The sequence below is a fragment of the Vulpes lagopus genome, chromosome 15 (genome assembly GCF_018345385.1).
Source record: "Vulpes lagopus strain Blue_001 chromosome 15, ASM1834538v1, whole genome shotgun sequence".
Classification (NCBI taxonomy): domain Eukaryota; kingdom Metazoa; phylum Chordata; class Mammalia; order Carnivora; family Canidae; genus Vulpes; species Vulpes lagopus.
In genome coordinates this window covers 13,285,662-13,304,125 of record NC_054838.1, presented here as the reverse complement: position 1 = coordinate 13,304,125, position 18,464 = coordinate 13,285,662, and the positions used below count along the sequence as shown (strand labels likewise).

The following is an 18,464-nucleotide window of genomic DNA, read 5'->3' as shown; positions in this document are numbered from 1 at the left end:
ATATATCATAGTGGGACATTGTTTTATAGTAGTTTCTCAACTTAAGCATTATTGACATTTTGGACAGGATAATTCTTTATTATAGGGAGCTGTCCTGTGCATCGTAGGGTGATTAGTAGCCCTCTTGGCCTCTACCTACCAGATGCCAGAAGCTCCTCCCCACTGCACCCACCTCCCAGTTGTGACAACGAAAAATGTCTCAGACATCAGCAGATGTTCCCTTGGGGGTAAAATTTCCCCAAGGTGAGAACCACTGATGAATGTCTCCAGGAAAAGAAACTTCATTAATACGGTGAGGATTGACCACAAAATAAATTCTGGAAAGGTAATAAAGTATTTCAAAGAGGGCATTAGTGAACATAGTCAAGTAGGAACTGATTGGGGTATGCCGGTGGATTAAAAGCACCAGAAGAGATAGTATTGAATAAAGAGATGGTGGCTAGAGACAGGAAGAGTATCAGGTTTGACATGAACTTGGGAAGCGGCATGAGCTTATCTTGGTGGTTGGAGATATCTGATATGAAGAGGAGTTAAAGGTCATTGGCAGTGTGAGAGAATGAAAAGTGTGAATTCAAGGTGTTAAAGGACTTTTCTGGGCATTCCTCAGGTTGCTTTTTTCCTGCTTGCCCCTTAAACGATATTCTTCAGAGTTCTGTCCTAGGCCTTGATCTTTTCTTACTACATCCAATTAGGTGATTACTCAGCACTCTCTTAAGTGAGACAAATGGTTGTATTTTAAATTAGATTTGGGAAAAGCTTCATCTAGTCTGAACCATGGGTGCTCATCACCACTGCTACCTGGGTGATCTTTTCTTCCCAGGGCTCCCTGTATGTGGTTAGTAAAATCTGTATGGGTAGTCTGGCTCTTTTGCCTGAGCTCCAGACCCACAGAGCCATTTACCTCTACTAGACCTGTCTTATGGGTATCGCACAGGCCCTTTATAGCCAGCATTCAGAACACTGAACTTGTGTCTCCATAAGTGTACTAGATTCTCTTCCCAACTTTTCCACCTAATGGATGTATTCACATAACATACATTGATCATGTCTACATCTTGCCAGGCACTAGGCTAACTAGGACCTGTGTGCTGAACAAAACAGTTGTGATTCCTTCCTTGTGGAGCTCACATGTACTTATCCCTCATTCTTAGTCATTGGCCAAGTTGTATTGAATTATTTTTAATTCCCCAAACATTAATGCTCTCTTATTTCTAGGTGGTTATATGTGCTGCTTTCTTTGCCTGGAACACTATTCTTCTTTAATTTCTGGTCCTTCTTCATTTGGGTTAGTTCTTTCTCCTGTACAGACTCCTAGCCCTGTAATGTTACCTTTAACGTTGTATCTTAATTGTTTGTTTACTTGTCTGGTTTTTCCTGTCAGATTCTAAATAGCTTGAGGCAAAGATTGTTGTTTTGTTTTCTCAGTGTCTAGAAGGTGCCTGCTCATCTGAAATGCTTAGTAGATATTTAATAATTAATAAAGGAACACATTAATACTGAAGTCACTACCTAACAGTAGTGAAAGGGGCAACACTGTTATATCCACTTCGGAAGATAAGTGAGCATTCTATATACCATATAGACTTTCTTCCCAGATTCAGAATCTCTACTTAAACCACAAGTATGGATTTTAAATGAAGTGGAGAGTCAAAGTGTAAAAGAGCAGTGATCTGGAGATAGCATCAATGTTCCTTTAAAAAAATCTGGGATGAAAAATTAAATTTGACTCAAAATCGAATGTGCCTTTGCCACTAAAATCACCTTGGGATCTAACTGATTTTTTAGTTAATTTATTTCTTCTAGTATTCTTAAGGATATTGAATTTTGGGGTTAGAATCCTATATATATGGTATTTCTCAAGTTTGTCCAGATTCTAATTTGCATATTTCCTCACCAACTTTTTTTTTCCATCAGCATATTTACTTTTCTTTTCTTCTTCAAAAATATTGGCCTCACACTTGATATAGACAATAATGGTATTTTACTGTAATCTACTGCAACAGAATAAAACCAAAATAAAATGAAGTCATAAATTAAGATTGGGATTTTAGAAGTCTGAATTATAATTTTAAACATTGTCCTGATGTCTATACTGCTTAAGTCTATTTTGAGGAACAGTACAATATAGTTTAGTCAGCAAAAGCATGGGCACTTCAAATATAACTCTTGAAAGTACCCGTTCTGTGTCCTTGGCAAGTTACTTAACCACTCTGCATCTCAGATTCCTCATATGTAAAATGGGGATGATAATATGGGTTTCATAGGCTGTTTTCTATACAGAATGATAGCAGTTAAGAATGGCAACTTTAGGATTAACATAGTTGAAGTTTTCAGAAGTGACCCTTGGTGGGGGGCCAAGGGTTTTAGAAAGATGAAAAATATTGTTCTAAAATATTTTTCCCCTTGGCTAGCTCTTTGACAGATTGAGAGATGAAAATCCAGATTTTAGAGAGAAAGTTATAGCGATCAACAGTGAACTCACCCAACCTAAACTGGCTCTTAGTGAAGAGGATAAAGAGATCATCATAGATTCTATCAATATTATATTCCACTGTGCAGCTACAGTAAGGTTTAATGAAAATTTAAGGTAAGTAAAGGTATTTATATAATATTTGAACTTCATCACAGTTTAAAAATTTGAATTCTTTTTAGTTAGATTGTTTTGAAAGTGATTTGAAACTGTTTGCCCTATGTTAATGGTAGCTTTCTATGTCTTAAAGAGTGTTAAGAGAATTTTCTTCTTGTTATTAGTTTAGAAATATTGGACAGCTAGTGTCTGTGTATTAGAAGTTGCCTTGAATTTAACTGTAGGGTAGGGAAGTATGGAATAGAAGAAAGAGAAATTTACCTTCAGTAAGTGTATCAGTCTTAACAACTGTTTGTTTCTTCTTCCCTTCATTCTTTCAGAAGCCTGCACCTCAGCAGTTTTATTTTTCTATCCCACACATATTCACCTGAAAATTAGAAAAAAAAATTGAGCTCAGGTTCTGCACAGTAAGATAAAATGGCTTATAAATTTAAGTCATACCTTGTCTTTGTTTTAGAACTTGGTAGCAATGTTAGGGACAGGCAGCAGTGGACATATGTTTAATTAAAAAAATAATTTGAAAAAAAAAAGATGAAAGAGGTGCCTTGGTGGCTCAGTCAGTGACATATCTTCTTTCAGCTCAAGTCATGATCTCCAGGTCCTGGGAACAATAAGCCCAGCATTGGGCTTCCTGCTCATCAGGGAGTCTGCTTCTCTCTCTCTCTGTCCCTTTGCCCCTCCCCACTGCTCGTTCTTTCTTTCTCTCAAATAAATAAAATCTTTAAAAAAAATAAAATAATTTGGACTTCTGTCAAAATGCCTTTTTCAAGAAAAAAATAATGTTTTAAACGTTTACTAGTGTTTTTAAAATATGCGTTATCAAATAATGGTGCTTAATTCAGAGGATTCTTTTTGATAGTGTGTTAAAAAATACAGTTTTATAATGTTAACCTAATTGTATGGTCTTATACAAGTTAAAATAGTGCAGACTATTTTAGGTTTTACAAATACTTGAAACCCTTCTTAAAGTGTTTTTAAGTTAAATTTTGTTTATAAAGGGTTTTGAGATTATTTCCCATAAAGTCTTTGATATAAAAGTATAAGCCTTAATTGATATTATATCATGTGATAATTCAGCACCAAAGCATTACAGTAAGTTTTATCCATATTCCAGGTGAGGGCACTGTCATAGTCACTTACATTTCTTTAATTGTACTTTGTAGGTTTCAGGGTAAATTTTCTCTTTCATTATTTTATTCTATGTTAATGTTACCACTGTAATATTGTGAGCAAGTGCATTTTATACTTGAGGAAGCTGAGGCAGCACTGTGTACTGGAAAGGACATGAGCTTTGGAATTACATACCTTAGCTCTAACTTTGAGTTTATCCTTTATTATCTGGTGATAATAATTTATTTACTTTTTAGTTGTTTCTGTATAACCATCATGTGTTCATGATTCAAAAGTGACAAAAGAATCTTAGTAGAGCTATAGTTAGAATCTCACTTTCATAAAAGATGTGTGTACATATATGTGTATTTATATACAGCTTTTTATACTTGCCACTTATTATCTTTGGATAGTGTGATAATAGGTAGGTTTTTAATATTAAATAGTCTAACAGATATTTCCCCCCCATAGTTCTAGCTTTCATTGTTTTTCATAACCAAAAGAAAGCTCACACAGTCTTTTGAAACTGTTTTCAATAAAAAAAGATACATATTTACTGGATAATTATGGTATAGTCCTCATTAGCTTAAAGGAAAAATTAGGTGCTTTTAAAGGGGAAATGGATTTGCAAACAGACAACATTAATTAGGGTGAAACTACTCAAAAAGTAATCTGTATGAGAAGAACCTTCTTTCTCTCTTTCCGTTCCCCTTGGGGTAAGCAAGTCTGCCATTAATGAGAGGGAAATCTATTCATTATTCTTTCTTCTCTTACTAGTGATCTCGTAGTGCAAGGAGGATATATAGATGAATAATAAAATTTATTGCCTTTACTGACGTAACCATAGTCATTTCACTGAAATTATTGTTTTTGGTAAAGCAGTTTTAATGGGTATTGTAAATGATGATATTTGGGCCAGGCATTCTAGAATACTGTAAGTTGGCATGTAGTAACTGCTTAAGAAATAGTTACTCTTTATAATCATTTTTTAAGTTTACTCAAAAATTAAAAAAATGACACAGACTTTTATTACCAGGGCAAAAAATAATCCAGATTTTACTCCCAACATTATACCCATTATTTTGGGAAAAACCAAGAAATTGCACACAGATCCTGTTTGCAAAGTCCAGATAGTCTAAAAGGGAGATAGATTTGCCTAAATAATCATAGTGTAGGGTAGAAAGTAAGAAATTACTGAAGAGCATACATTAAGTGCTATAAGAATTGAGAGGTGGTAGTATGCATTTATTTTGAGATATGATAATTTATAAATCTTGAGGTGGGAAAAAGTGGGTATTAAGATTAAGGGATTGTAAAGAAATACTGGCAAAAAATGAGGGGAGAATGATACTGAGGATAATAAAAGGAATTCCTTAAATAGTTGATCCTGGGGTCTGGTGTTCCTAAGGTAATAAAAAAAGTGAAGGTGGGATAGGCTAGTGGAGTTGAGAGTAAAAGCATATCAAGAAACTGGAGACCATGATGAGGACAGAAAACAGGCTTATGGGGGGAAGTGGAGGGGTGGTCTGGGGGAAATTCTTAGTATGAGATTTTAGAGATGCAGCAGTTTGAATAGGATAATATGTGAATATGAACATGGGGTATGTTGAGTAGGTGCGAGTAGGCATTGAGAAAGGAGTAGAAGTAAAGATGGATGATGAGAAAAGATCAAGAAGTTGTTGAGTCTAAGGGCATCGACTCTCCCACTTCAGAATGCGTTATGAATATTAGGAATTCCTGGAAAATGTGTTAAAAATGCAGAATTGGACTCTACTTGGAATATTTGGACCCTCTGGTCTTAGATAATAACCCCAGGAATCTTTATTTGTGGCAAGACTGTGTGTGATTTTAAGTTATAGATGTCTGGGTCTCCTACCTTAAGATTGACTAATTGGTCCCGAGATATCTGTGTCTGTGTTTTTGTTGAATTAAAAAAAAAAATCAGCAATAGTGATGAGATCTCATGTATGAAGTATTTTCTCAGAAGTGGGGAAGGGGGAAAGAGATATCAGAATGGCCTGGGGAACTTTTTAAAAATAGTTTTCCAGGGGCACCTGGCTGGCTCAATCAGTAGAGCATGCAGCTCTTGACTTGGGCTCGGGGTCCTAAGTTTGAGCCCCACATTGAGGCTAGAAGTTACATAAAAAATAAAATCTTAAAATATAAATATATGTATTTTATATATAAATATATATTATAAACTACATATTACATATAGATTATAAATCATGTATGTGTAACATATATATATAGTTTTCCAGGCATCAATTCAGATATTACAGAGTATCTGAGGATTAGCTCCAGCAATCTGACTCTCAGGTGTCTGTCATGCCAAGCATGAGATCTCTGGTTTAAGGTCTTAGAAGTATATCAACACAGAGTTTGAGCAATTCAGAATATATTTTCAAGACAGGTAAACAAGATTTATTGTCAGTTCAAGTTGAGTTCTTTATTTTTTTCTGTGAAGTGGCTTCTGTGTCGACATTAATGTTGGACCATAAATAAACAAAGATTTGTTCATTTTGCTCCTCCTCCAAAAGCTAATGTTATTTAACATGTCTTTATGACTCCATATAATTAAACCATGGGAATATTATTATTATTATTATTATTATTATTATTATTATTATTTTGGCTTTCTGATCTAACATCAGAGTCAGGATCTCAGTCTGAGGTTCAGTGGAGTAGAACTTGGATGGTGGTAAAATAGAGTGAGATTATTAGCCTTACAGTGATATTGAGAGTTACTTATGTGGGCATATAAAGTGCCATCACGTTTGGGCTCTCAGGCACAGGGGTAGTAGACAAGGTACAAGAGTGTTCTCTCTGAAGTTATTCGTTATTTTCAGTGACCCAGAAATTCTGTTACCATCCTCAGGAACCTGTAACAGAATATCCTTTGTGTACTGCTCCCAAAACATTACCCTCCCTAGCTTCATTGTTTCACAAATGCAAAAGAAAATAGCATATTGCCTTACAGTCTAGTGGAGTGTATCCTCTCTGTGAAATGCCTTTTTTGCTGGATTTCCATTTGAGCAGATTTTTTCCCTTCTCAGTTGAGATAAGGAAGAAAAAAGATATTCTCATGATTTTAAGACCACAAACCAATTACTTCATTTAAAAAAAATTACTTTTAGTATGTTTTCATGAACCCTTGGATACTGTTAAATTAAAGGAAAAAATAATGCACAGGAGTTTTCCTCTCATGAATTATTTCTTGTTCTTGGTGACCCAGAACTTGTTGTCCTGTCCTCAGGAACCTGTAACAGAATATTTTCTGTATACCTCTTCCAAAACAGTACCCTCCGATCTCCATTGTTTTGCAAATGCGAACAGATACCAAAGCACTGCTTTAGAGTCAGGTGGATCAGATTCTATCAGTGACATATCCTGGCCTTTAAAAGAATAATTAGATTTTTTTCTTCTTTAATACTGAAAATGTAAGAATTTTGGAAAGTATTCAAAACTATTGTGATTTTAAAAACATCCTCATTGTGGTCTGTCTTCAAATATACATTGTTTTACATAAAATTTAAACATAGAACTGATTTTACTTGGGGAAACAATTTCCACACTTCTGATTTTTTCATGGTTAAAATTTTTGTGATATGATTATATTCCACCATGTTGATATGCCATAATTTATGTATAATGTTCACTAGGTATAACAAATTTAGGGGATTTTCATTTCTTTCTTTGAAAAATTAATGTTAGAACAAGTTTTTTGGGGCACCTCGTGGCTCACTGAGTGTCTGCCTTTGGCTCAGGGCGTGATCCTGGGGTTCTGGGATCGAGTTCCGTGTTGGGCTCCCCGTGGGGAGCCTGTTTCTCCCTCTGCCTGTGTCTCTGCCTCCCTCTCTCTGTTTCTCATGAATAAATAAATAAAATCTTTTTTAAAAAGAACAAATTTTTCCTTTGAGTGAATTTCAGTAGGTTCACTAGAGGAGTAGTTACATCATTTCTGTACTTCCTGGTACTTTGTCTTTTTTTTTTTTTTCTGGTACTTTGTCTTAATCTCTTTGAATCAGTTCTATCAGTGTAGTCACCAACAGTGTATTACTTTACCAGTTTTTTCACAGTATTACTGGTATTGAATATATCAACTTTTTTTCGTTCAAATAACAAGCAAAAACTATCCACCATCTCTTTACCTTTAGTAATATTTATTGAATGCCTGTTTTAGTGCCTATTTAGGAATAATGCTAAATACTTGCAAGCTATTTATTTCTTTTAATTTTGTATAAATCCTAGTAGGTAGACTCTGTTATAGTTCCTATTTACAGGTGAACTATACAAGGTCATTGAGAGGTAGGCCAGGCCAGAATTTGAATTCAGGTACCCGAGAGTCTTGTTCTTAATCCTGCTTTACTTTGTAATGCCTGTGTTTTAAAAATCTTCATACAGATTTCCCATGTTTTTATAGTTATTATAATTATTTAAAATGACACTATTCTTTCATTGTGATAAAATACCTGCTTTGTTAAAGTTTATTCATTTCATTCATAGTGAATGAAAGGCTCTCCAGGCTTTTGCTATTACTAGATGCTTCACTGATTATTTTTCTGCATATATACTTTTGCATTTGTAAAATTATTTACTTTGGATAAATTTCAAAAAGAAGTTAATATATAGATCATTTTTGAGTCCTGTATGTGTCTCTTGTGACAGAATGTACCTGTTTTTATTATAGTACCCCTTTGAATTTTGTAAGCTAGTCTTTAAGAAGTGTTTGGATTAATTGCTACACAGGGAAATAAACATATTCTTAGTTGATTATATGTTAATGTAATTTAATGTTTCGGAGTTTTCTTTGACTGTTTTACCCTTATTAGTGACTCTGCCTTAGCATTTTAAAATTACTTAACCATTCGGATTACTTCTTTGTAATTCCATATATTGAAACAATATGCTTTTAAAAATCAAGGTGCAAAAGCAGTCTAGCATGACTTCAAAATGTACATATAAAAGCCAAAGACTGAAGTTATCTGTGTTTCTTTCTGGGTAATTTAAAATTTTTAATTTGTACTTTTATTTTTTAAGTTCTAGTGTGAGGCTTCTTTTATAATCTGAAAATCTTTCTTTTTAAATACAACTGATTGAATGTACTTTATATTGAAATAAAATCTACAAAATTAGACATAAGGGGTCAGTTGTGAAGAAACAAAAATCTCCTGTCTCCTTGTCTCTCTAATGAAGATAAAATTGTTTAAGCAGATAAAATAAATGACTTTCTAATTTTTCACTGGGAAAGCCTCCCAATTTTTCATTGTCATTTTTTCTTTTATAGAGATGCTGTGCAGTTAAATGTGATTGCTACACGCCAGCTAATCCTCCTTGCACAACAAATGAAGAATCTGGAAGTATTCATGCATGTATCAACAGCATATGCCTACTGTAATCGGAAGCATATTGATGAAGTAGTCTATCCACCTCCTGTGGATCCCAAGAAGCTGATTGATTCTTTAGAGTACGTTTATTTTAAATTTATGCACATTTGCTTTGATCCCCAAAACTTTGGACTTAAGTATCTGTTGATATGTATCTTTTGGTCTCTATCAGTTTCTCTCTCCCTCTCCCTCTCCCTCCCCCACCCCTGACCTATTTTATCTATTCCTTATTCAACCAATTATTACATATCTACTAAGTTCTTCTAATTGTGTAGATTTATATCTGAATGACTGTTGGTGAAGTCAGGTTGGAGCTTTCACATTTGAAGAAGTGTGATGGTTGGAGGAAGGTCTCTGAACAACTCATCCATAACATTAGGTTCTCTATTTTCCAGGGAGTTAATCTAGCAAATGTAAGAAGTGCCTGATACCCATAGAGACTAATGACTTGCTTGTTGAATAGCAATGTTCTAATTGATTAAAAAATTACCCCCCCTTTTTTTCCCTCCAATGGAGTAAATCTGTACAAAGGCCTTAAATTATTATTAGAAGATCAGTCTCATTCCTTTAAATGATACTCCTGGTGTTATTGTTTATCACCTTTCTGAGGACTAGGATTCTATCAGCAATTACTATTTGTGAGTATTTGATGGGATATGGCATAAGTGAATTCGGCAGGGTCAAGATTCATTTGCTTCAGGCTGTACTTTCTCATCAAATAAAACAAACAGGATCATAGCAAAAATAAAAAGAAGGATCTTCTTTAATGGACTAGAATTATAGAAAATTCTCATGTCCATTATATCCAAACATATCATTAATCCTCCTATAATAGCCCTGTGGGCTTTTTCCTCCTTTATTCTTCTTCGTTTCCCTTAGGCTTCCTTTTTTCTCAGAGATCCTATCCCTTTTCAGCTCTGTTTACTGTCCCTTACTTAAATTCTTTTTTCCTCAGGGCATTAGAGGGTGTTCATCGCTCCTCCATGTTTTCTCCCAGAGTAAGCACATATAAGTCTTTCTCTTTAAGGCATTCCTGCTACTCAGTATGAAGAAGCAGACAGATTATAAGAAAATAAATAAGAATGGGAATTTACCAAGACACTCCATTAATTCTCTGGTCTCTGTTTTCTGACTCTATTTCTTAGATGGTCCCAAATATTTACCTCATTGTCCCCGTGAGTCAGTAGTTGGAAATGCTTAATACGTCTGGGAAAAGTTGAAAGTAGAAGCTAATGAAGCTTTTTACTTTTTCTCTTTTTAGCAGTTGGCATATCCAAACATCTAAGTTGCTGAGAAAATGCTTTTAACCTTCTCATTCTGTATCTCTTTTCTTTGCTTACAAAGAAATCTAGCTAACAGATCATTTTAGGGTAACTCATAGATTGGCTCTGTAAACTCACTCCCTGTGATAAAGGCTAATGTCTCCTTGGCTTAGCCAGCATTCGCAGTTGTTGTTTTAAAGTAGGAACTGTTCCGTTTTTCAGAATTCATCTCTGCTGTGGAACTTCTCCTAAGTTGAGTAACAACCTCCAGTTTTGTTAGATTCTTTTTCTTCCACATGCAGAAGAAAACTTACTTTGATAATCTTATCAGCTAGTATGGGTATCTTGAGAGTGTGACATTATACTGAATATATAAGTCTGTATAACGTCACAGTTACACAGATATGGACTTGTAGTTGTTGTTTAATGAAAGTAAGATTAACTTCTGCTTATGTATTTTTTTTCTTTTTAGTAAAAACCATAAAATCATTTGAATCGGAGCAACAGATATGTTTGAATATGCAAAGCTAAGTGGTTCTGATTTTATAGTAATACATCTGAAAATATTTTTGCATGCAATTTCTTTGCTGACCAGGTGGATGGATGATGGCCTAGTAAATGATATCACACCAAAATTGATAGGAGACAGACCTAACACATACATATACACGAAAGCATTGGCAGAGTATGTTGTACAGCAAGAAGGAGCAAAGCTAAATGTGGCGATTGTAAGGCCATCGATTGTTGGTGCCAGTTGGAAAGAACCTTTTCCAGTAAGTTGTGAGAAATTTTTGTAATAATGGAATTGAGAATTTTAAGTCTTGTCTTTGTATAAAAAGAGTTGGCAGCTTGATGTAAGAGCAGGTGTTATTTACTGTACATGGCTTACTATGGCAAAATTGTTCTCATTCATAGAGTACTTTTTTGGTACTTTTTTGTAACATGATGCTGCATATATAGAAATGCAGATAAGCCTTTAAAAAATCCTAACTGAAAATTAAATCAAAGGCTGCGGTGTTGTGTGGAGTCAAAGCAGACCTTGCTTTATACATTGTCTTTGTGACTGACAAGATGTTGGCTTCTGACACATCAGCATTTGTTGGTTTTTAAAATTATTTACTGATTAGTTTCCTTTGTTGAGGTGAAGGAAATAGAGATGAGAATATTCAGGATCTTATTTTATTTCATTTGCTTTTTAGTTCAAGAATAAGGCAAGCCTTCCAGGAGGTAGACTCTTCCCTGTATAGATCACAAGCTAAGAAGGCATAAGAGATTTCTATGATAATTTGCTTGTAGAAAAGCAGGCCATTATGGTATTTGTGAATCCCTGAAATAAGAGAAAATAGATATAAACTAACAGATGAATTGATTTACAAAAAACCTAGGTCTCTATAATGATAGTAAGTGATAGCATCGCTTCTGTTGCTTTCTCTTTTCTTCTGTTTTATTCAGTAGTTTTGAGGAGGATTTCCTATTTCCCCCAAATCTCATGATGCTGCCTCAGATAAATAGCACAAAATCAAACTTGAACAAGTGTAATTTAGCTAAAATATTTGACAGATATAAGCTCCTTTTTTTTTTTTTATAAGCTTTTTTATTGAATTCTCTTTGTGGAGACTTAATGGAAGAGTAGGTAACCTTTTGAGAATGACTTAACTTCACATTTGCAATCTCAGGCAAAGACTGTTTCTGTTACAGGAGAGAAATATTCTGGCCTGAATCTTGTCTGTTTTTTAGTTTTTAGAAAAAAACTACTAAGTATATATATGGAGTTGTAGATTTCAGATAAAAGAATCTCTAGGTTTACAATATTTCTAAGCTCCCCCTATTTTTAATTTTTGTATTAGGGATGGATTGATAACTTTAATGGACCAAGTGGTCTCTTTATTGCGGTAAGTAAACCTTTTGATTTCTTTACATTCTACATACATTTTTCTGTTTTCTGTATATCTTTATATGTGTGTGTGTGTGTGTGTGTGTGTGTGCACTCTGGCTTACATATCTTAAGGTGCTGTTTTTAATTTCAACAAAGGCAGGGAAAGGAATTCTTCGAACAATGCGTGCCTCCAACAATGCCCTTGCAGATCTTGTTCCTGTAGATGTAGTTGTCAACACGAGTCTTGCGGCAGCCTGGTATTCCGGAGTTAATAGGTATATGAGGTGACAATGTCGCTTGTTAAATATATAGTAACTGTGAAGGGAAAACAGACCTAATGGCTAATGTTAATTTATCCCTCAGTACTGATAATTTCCATATCAATATGTACAGGTATTATCACTTCCAATTGCAGGAATTGGTTTAATCACAAGTAATAATAGAGCAAGTAGTTCCATCAGCTGTAATTAAGAATTAACATTAGTTGTCATATACTATCTATAGGATAAAGTTCATTTGGGATTAAGAATGAGAAAAACCCAAAACCCTTCCACCCCCTGATGCTTTTTTAGTTTTCCAAACTAAAACTTGATATAAACTCAACATATAAAAAGCTGAAATTCTCAGAGAATGGCTTTCATATATTAAACATGGCACACTAAAGCAGCTTTAATCAACTCAGGCTTCTTTTTGAAAGGGAGTAGTAGCATTTATGGGTAACTCTTAAATTTTAAACTTTTCAATAACACTTTTTTCCCTAGTTAATAAACTGCTCTTATTTTTTAAGTCAGTATTTTATATCCTAAAAAAGGAGGGATATGATTATATGAATACACTGTTTCTGGTAAAAGGGAACTCAGTCCATAATTTTTTAAACTAAAGCTTCTGGAAATTAGAAGGAGATAGGAAGACTGAGGTTGTTTGTCATTGTTGGTTTCTTACATTTAATAACAGATATTCCTTCTATTATAATGAAGAAAAATATGAATAGAGAAAAATACTGTATTTTTTAATAATTTTTTTGGTAGTGGAGGGAAAAAGAGTAGGTGTAAATAGTCCTTCAGACACAAAGATTAATAGTTTAAGGATAATTTTTGAAATAATCAATGTAGAAAATATACCCATAATCATTATTTTTTCCTACTTGAATATCATGTAAGATTTAAATTGGATAAGTTTGGCCTCTTTTTATGTTTCATTGCTTTGATCTTTGTCTTTGCAGACCAAGAAACATCATGGTGTATAATTGCACAACAGGCAGCACTAATCCTTTCCACTGGGGTGAAGTTGGTATGATTTTACCTGTGTTTTTGAATGTTAGAATAAATCTTAAAATATTCTCTGAGGTTTTATGTTAGAATATACCCACGAGGCAATATAAAGCCATTGAGTTACCAAGTTATTCTTATTTTGATTACCATTTTAGAATATCTATCCTATACTGCCTTCTGGTCTTTAGCAGTATTTCACAAATTAAAAAATATCCAAAAAAAAATTTAAAAATATCCTTAGTTAAATTCCCTTCCTGGCCCACCCTTTTGTGACCATTACTACTTTTTTGCTGCTGTCTGCAGCATCCTCCCTCACAGATAAATGCCCATGGTGAGGAAACAGTGATTTTTTTTTTCCTCCCTCGTGGGTGCTCTCAGTCCTGATATTGTCTATCCATAGGCAATATCACTTCCAACTACAACAGTTGTTGTATTACAGGAGCTAGCTAGCTGTCCCAAGAGTAAGAAATTAAGGAGTTAGGAAGCAGAGTATTTTTTGCCAGAATATTTTCTATTATATTTATTAATCTCTTGAAATTCACAAATCACAGGAATAGATACATGCTTTATTGCTTGTCCTAAATTAGAGTTAATAGAACTTAAAGCCTACTGAAATTGAATAATTTTTAAGTTTATTCAAATTTAAAGTAAAATATATCGATTGCATTATTTAGTAAGAGGTCTTATTTTACTTCTCATTGAACAATTTTTTATCCTTGGAGAAGAGTTTTGATTTTAAAGGGGATTTTTATGTCATTTGTCCTGAGGTTTTTTTCTGTGCCATTTTTATTTCAATTTAAAGATTGACCATTATAACATATAAGAAAACTAATCTAGGGTGATTATAATTTTATGATAATTATTTAAATAGTATTCTAAGAACTTTAGAACACTGAAATGAGTTAGTTTTTATTTTTGTAATCTCTCATTGTGTTGTAAAGTTTAGTAAAAATCAAGTTGAGCATTATTTTTGAGTGCATTTCTCAATATACATTTTCATTAAAGTATTAACATAGATAATAGATTTGATTTTGTCGGTATTGTATTACCTAAATAAATTACAGCAGAAGTTAATTTCGGGTTGTTTTAAGCTGTTGATGTATGTTAATTTGAACAACTTAATTATTTATAAGCAAAGGATGATGATTTTCCTTTTCATTTTTAAGTAAGTACAGTAATAAGAATCTGGAAAGAGGAACAGAAAGAAAGAAGCTATCGTGAGAGGTGAAATATAGAAAGTGACACTGTAAACTAACATAGGTAAAACAAAAGGATTTTTAAAAGTGAATTGTAGCAAAAATTTATTCGTCTAATTACCATTCATAAATAGTGGCAGTTCTAAAACCACTTGGGTTCAGCAGTCTAATACCCATATTCTCTTAGCTACTATTGAGAGTAGAAAAGTTTGTTTTTTAATTGAGCGAACTCTGACATCTTTGGTGAAATATTTGGTTTGTAAAAACATGATTTTTTTTCAAAACTTCATTACATGGTTATTATCAAAGCTGTTACACAACTTTTCTTCCTCAGAATACCATGTAATTTCCACTTTCAAGAGGAATCCTCTCGAACAGGCCTTCAGACGGCCCAATGTAAATCTAACCTCCAATCACCTTTTATATCATTACTGGATTGCTGTAAGCCATAAGGCCCCAGCATTCCTGTATGATATCTACCTCAGGATGACTGGAAGAAGCCCAAGGTAATGGTGACTAGCTCTGTCTTATCTGTTCCTCTGACTGTTAAACAACCCATGCTTACGCTAAAATGCATATTCATTAACTTTGTATTTGTTTATGCTTATGATAAGGCTTAATGGCCTTTTGTGAATGAGAAGACTCGAATTTAAGACTTTGTCAGAAAAGCAAAGGTAGTATTGTCACTCACTGTAATTTGTTCTAAAGTTTGGATGATAAAATATTGTCATGTGCTGAATTCTAGGTCTAACGTTAGGTATTTTTTTCTGAATAACAAATAACATTCAAAATGCTCTGACGCTTATTTTTCCTACAGGATATTATCTAAATCATTCCTTCAAGATGAATCCTTTAAACCAAGTGTTCAGGCGCCCCAATATTAAGTTGTATTCCAACAACTTATTGCTTCATTATTGGAAGGGTGTCAGACACACAGTACCTGCATTATTGCTCGATCTTGCACTCAGGTTGACAGGTCAGAAACCGTGGTAAGAAGAATAGCAGTAAATACACCTATATATTGGTAAGGTGGTGGAAGCTTGCTGGAGAGACAAAAAGTCCGCTAGCATGAGCTTTACCTATAGAATTACTAACCTGATTAATCACAATCACAATCAGGATGCTAGGACATTTCTTAGAAATTAAGGATATTTGGGGAGTCTAATTGTGGATCTCATTCTTATTGGGCCATTGATCCTTCAGAATCCCATAGTAGAGGAAATGTCCAGCATCAAGGTTGTCATTGTTATTATAAGCTGAAATTGAGCCCGTCTCTCTCCCTTAAAAACTTAGAGGTGAGTCTATAGGGGATTAAGGGCAAAATGTTTTGCCCTGTGAGTGGATTGTGCAGTTTTATATGAAAAAACATAGATTGCTTCTAAAAAATTAATGGCTTGAAATATCTCAGCTGCCCATTCAGCTTATAATATGGTAATTACGGTTTTTGACTAATTTTCCAGGTTGAGAATGTCATAGTTTAAAACAAGAGTTAACAAATGGGAAGCTTTCTATTTTCTCATGGTTTTTATATAGCCTTTCTTTCTTCTTTTCTTATTGAAACCCCACAAACTTAAAGTCCTCCTCCTGTCTTTATCAGAATTATAGTGAAATGTACCATAAATATATTTTTTTTTTTTTAACTACATTGGCGTTACAGTGGAACCTTTGATTGGAGAGTTCAGGATTTGAGTATTAATGTTAAAGAAGATGCTGATTCCAGAACTTCCATCAACTGTTCAAAAAATAAAAGTGAGGTATCTGCCAGTTATAGTGTATCAGGATCTGAGTTTCCTGTAGGGATTTTCTGTGGATTCATTTGTCCATTATGTTCCTAACCCAATGTGTTAAATATTGAAATATGTGAGAGGCGTTGACTTGAACAACTTAAGGATAGGTTAAAAAAATACTTAATGGAAAAGAGATCCAAAATATATCAAAATTATTTTCAAGTATTTTTAGAGTGATGTGCAAAATGCAGAATTTGTGATTGAGAGCATTCTTTCATGGCTAAAAAGCAAATGTTAATTCATGAGTGATGGCATTGTGTTGCTTTCCTGGTATTAATAAGGTTTTTTCATATTAGAGCAGGAAAGTCAAAACTAGATCAAAAAAGTGAAACAGGGTCAACATCACAAAGCTTTTTACAAAAGAGGGGGCTTAATAAACTAAAGCAATGAATGAATAGCCAAAATTCATGAAATTTATAGTAAATGTTGCTACATAACAAATCATCTCAAACTTAGGTGGCTCTTAGAAAAGCAGAAGTTATTTTATTATTTCTTTTTTTTTTTAAAGATTTTATTTATTTATTCATAGAGACACAGCTAGAGAGAAAGGCAGAAACAGAGGCAGAGGGAGAAGCAGGCACCATGCAGGGAGCCCGACTCAGGACTCGATCCCAGGCCTCCAGGATCACGCCCTGGGCTGCAGGCGATGCTAAACCGCTGCGCCACCGGGGCTTCCCTATTTTATTATTTCTTATGGTTTATTTCTCTCAGGATCAGGAATTCAGGAGGGAATCAGCTGGGCAGTTTTGGCTTAGGGGTCTTTGACGTGATTATCAGCTGGAGTTGAAAGGGGGGCATGCGGTAGAAACACCTTGTGTCACTGTCTTCAGAAAGTGTCAAGATCTCTTCCTTTAGTCTTTTTTCAAGGACTAGTGGTAGCCTCAGGGGAAATGGACTGCTTACACAGTGTCTAAGGGGAACTCTTTCAGCAGGCAAGTGGAAGCTATGTGCATTTTCTGACCTACCCACAGAAATCATGCGGGCCCTATTACCACCTCATTCGTTTAGTCACACTCCAGTCACAAGTCCTCCAAGATTCAAGGAAAGGGGATGTAGAGAATGTTCAAGATCATGTAAAATTTGAGCAAGTTAGTTGAAAGGTATTGTTGAAGACATTTGGAAAGTGCAACTGGCTATGGTTAGCCTTCTGGTCACAACAGTACATATTCCTCCATTGTGGGAAATACGCTTACTTCCCACTACTAAGACCTTTCTGGCATCAACTTGAAGCCACTGTTGGGTCAACTGAATCTGCCACAATTGCATATGAGGCTCTTTAAGAGTGGTTTTGCAGGTGTATCCTCAAGTATTGGTCTGAAAACCTGTGAATGAAAGTGACAAGTTACCTGCTGCTTGCACACACAACATGTAAGGATGAGACAGGCATAGGAAAACGACTGGACAGTTTTGTGCAGTCACTGGTCTGTAACAGTTTTGAATTCCAACCAGGTATGTTTGATGGTTTCTTAATTAGGGTTCAATCCTACTCTTTGGATGTATTTTGAGGTTCTTGGTTCTGCCCTCTGAGTCATCTTTTTCATAAGACAAAAAAATGGCCTGTGTTTGCAATTGAATGGCCTTCTTATCCCACAACCTGCCCATAAAATGAGAATGCGTAGGGCTGGGATTAGCAAACTTTTATCTGTAAAGGGCCATGAGGTTTCTTTGTGGTTACTCAACTCTGCTGTTAAATGTAGCTTCTACCTTGCAACTACTCAACTGTGCAGCCATAAGCTATATGTAAGTGAATAAGCATGACTATATTCCAATAAAACTTTATTTACAGGTGCTTTGGCCCCTAGGCTCTGGTTTGCTGACCCTTGATCTAGAGACCTCTTTTCATTTTGTACTGTCTCTGTCTCTTTACATGTAAACTGATGTGATTCCTTTTAAAACTGTGCAGGTTTTCCATATATTTCATTTTAAAACAATTGACTCCATTAGACCAAAGCTATACCCACAAATCTCTTTGAGGCATGCCTTTTTCT

The 18,464-nt window shown here is 34.6% G+C and overlaps 1 protein-coding gene across 3 annotated transcripts in view; it reads left to right on the top strand.

Moving 5' to 3' along the window:
* The window catches only part of FAR1 (fatty acyl-CoA reductase 1), a 68,029-nt gene that overhangs the window by 34,937 nt on the left and 14,628 nt on the right, over positions 1 to 18,464 (top strand). For 2 of the 3 annotated variants that reach the window (XM_041730188.1, XM_041730186.1), the window contains 7 exons: positions 2,412 to 2,587; positions 8,985 to 9,164; positions 10,942 to 11,119; positions 12,194 to 12,238; positions 12,379 to 12,497; positions 13,445 to 13,512; positions 15,024 to 15,195. In XM_041730188.1, coding sequence (XP_041586122.1) covers positions 2,412 to 2,587; positions 8,985 to 9,164; positions 10,942 to 11,119; positions 12,194 to 12,238; positions 12,379 to 12,497; positions 13,445 to 13,512; positions 15,024 to 15,195 — 938 coding nt within the window. Of the gene's footprint in view, positions 1 to 2,411; positions 2,588 to 8,984; positions 9,165 to 10,941; positions 11,120 to 12,193; positions 12,239 to 12,378; positions 12,498 to 13,444; positions 13,513 to 15,023; positions 15,196 to 15,506; positions 15,679 to 18,464 lie in introns of all 3 variants that reach the window. The other variant, XM_041730187.1, reaches the window with a different exon arrangement.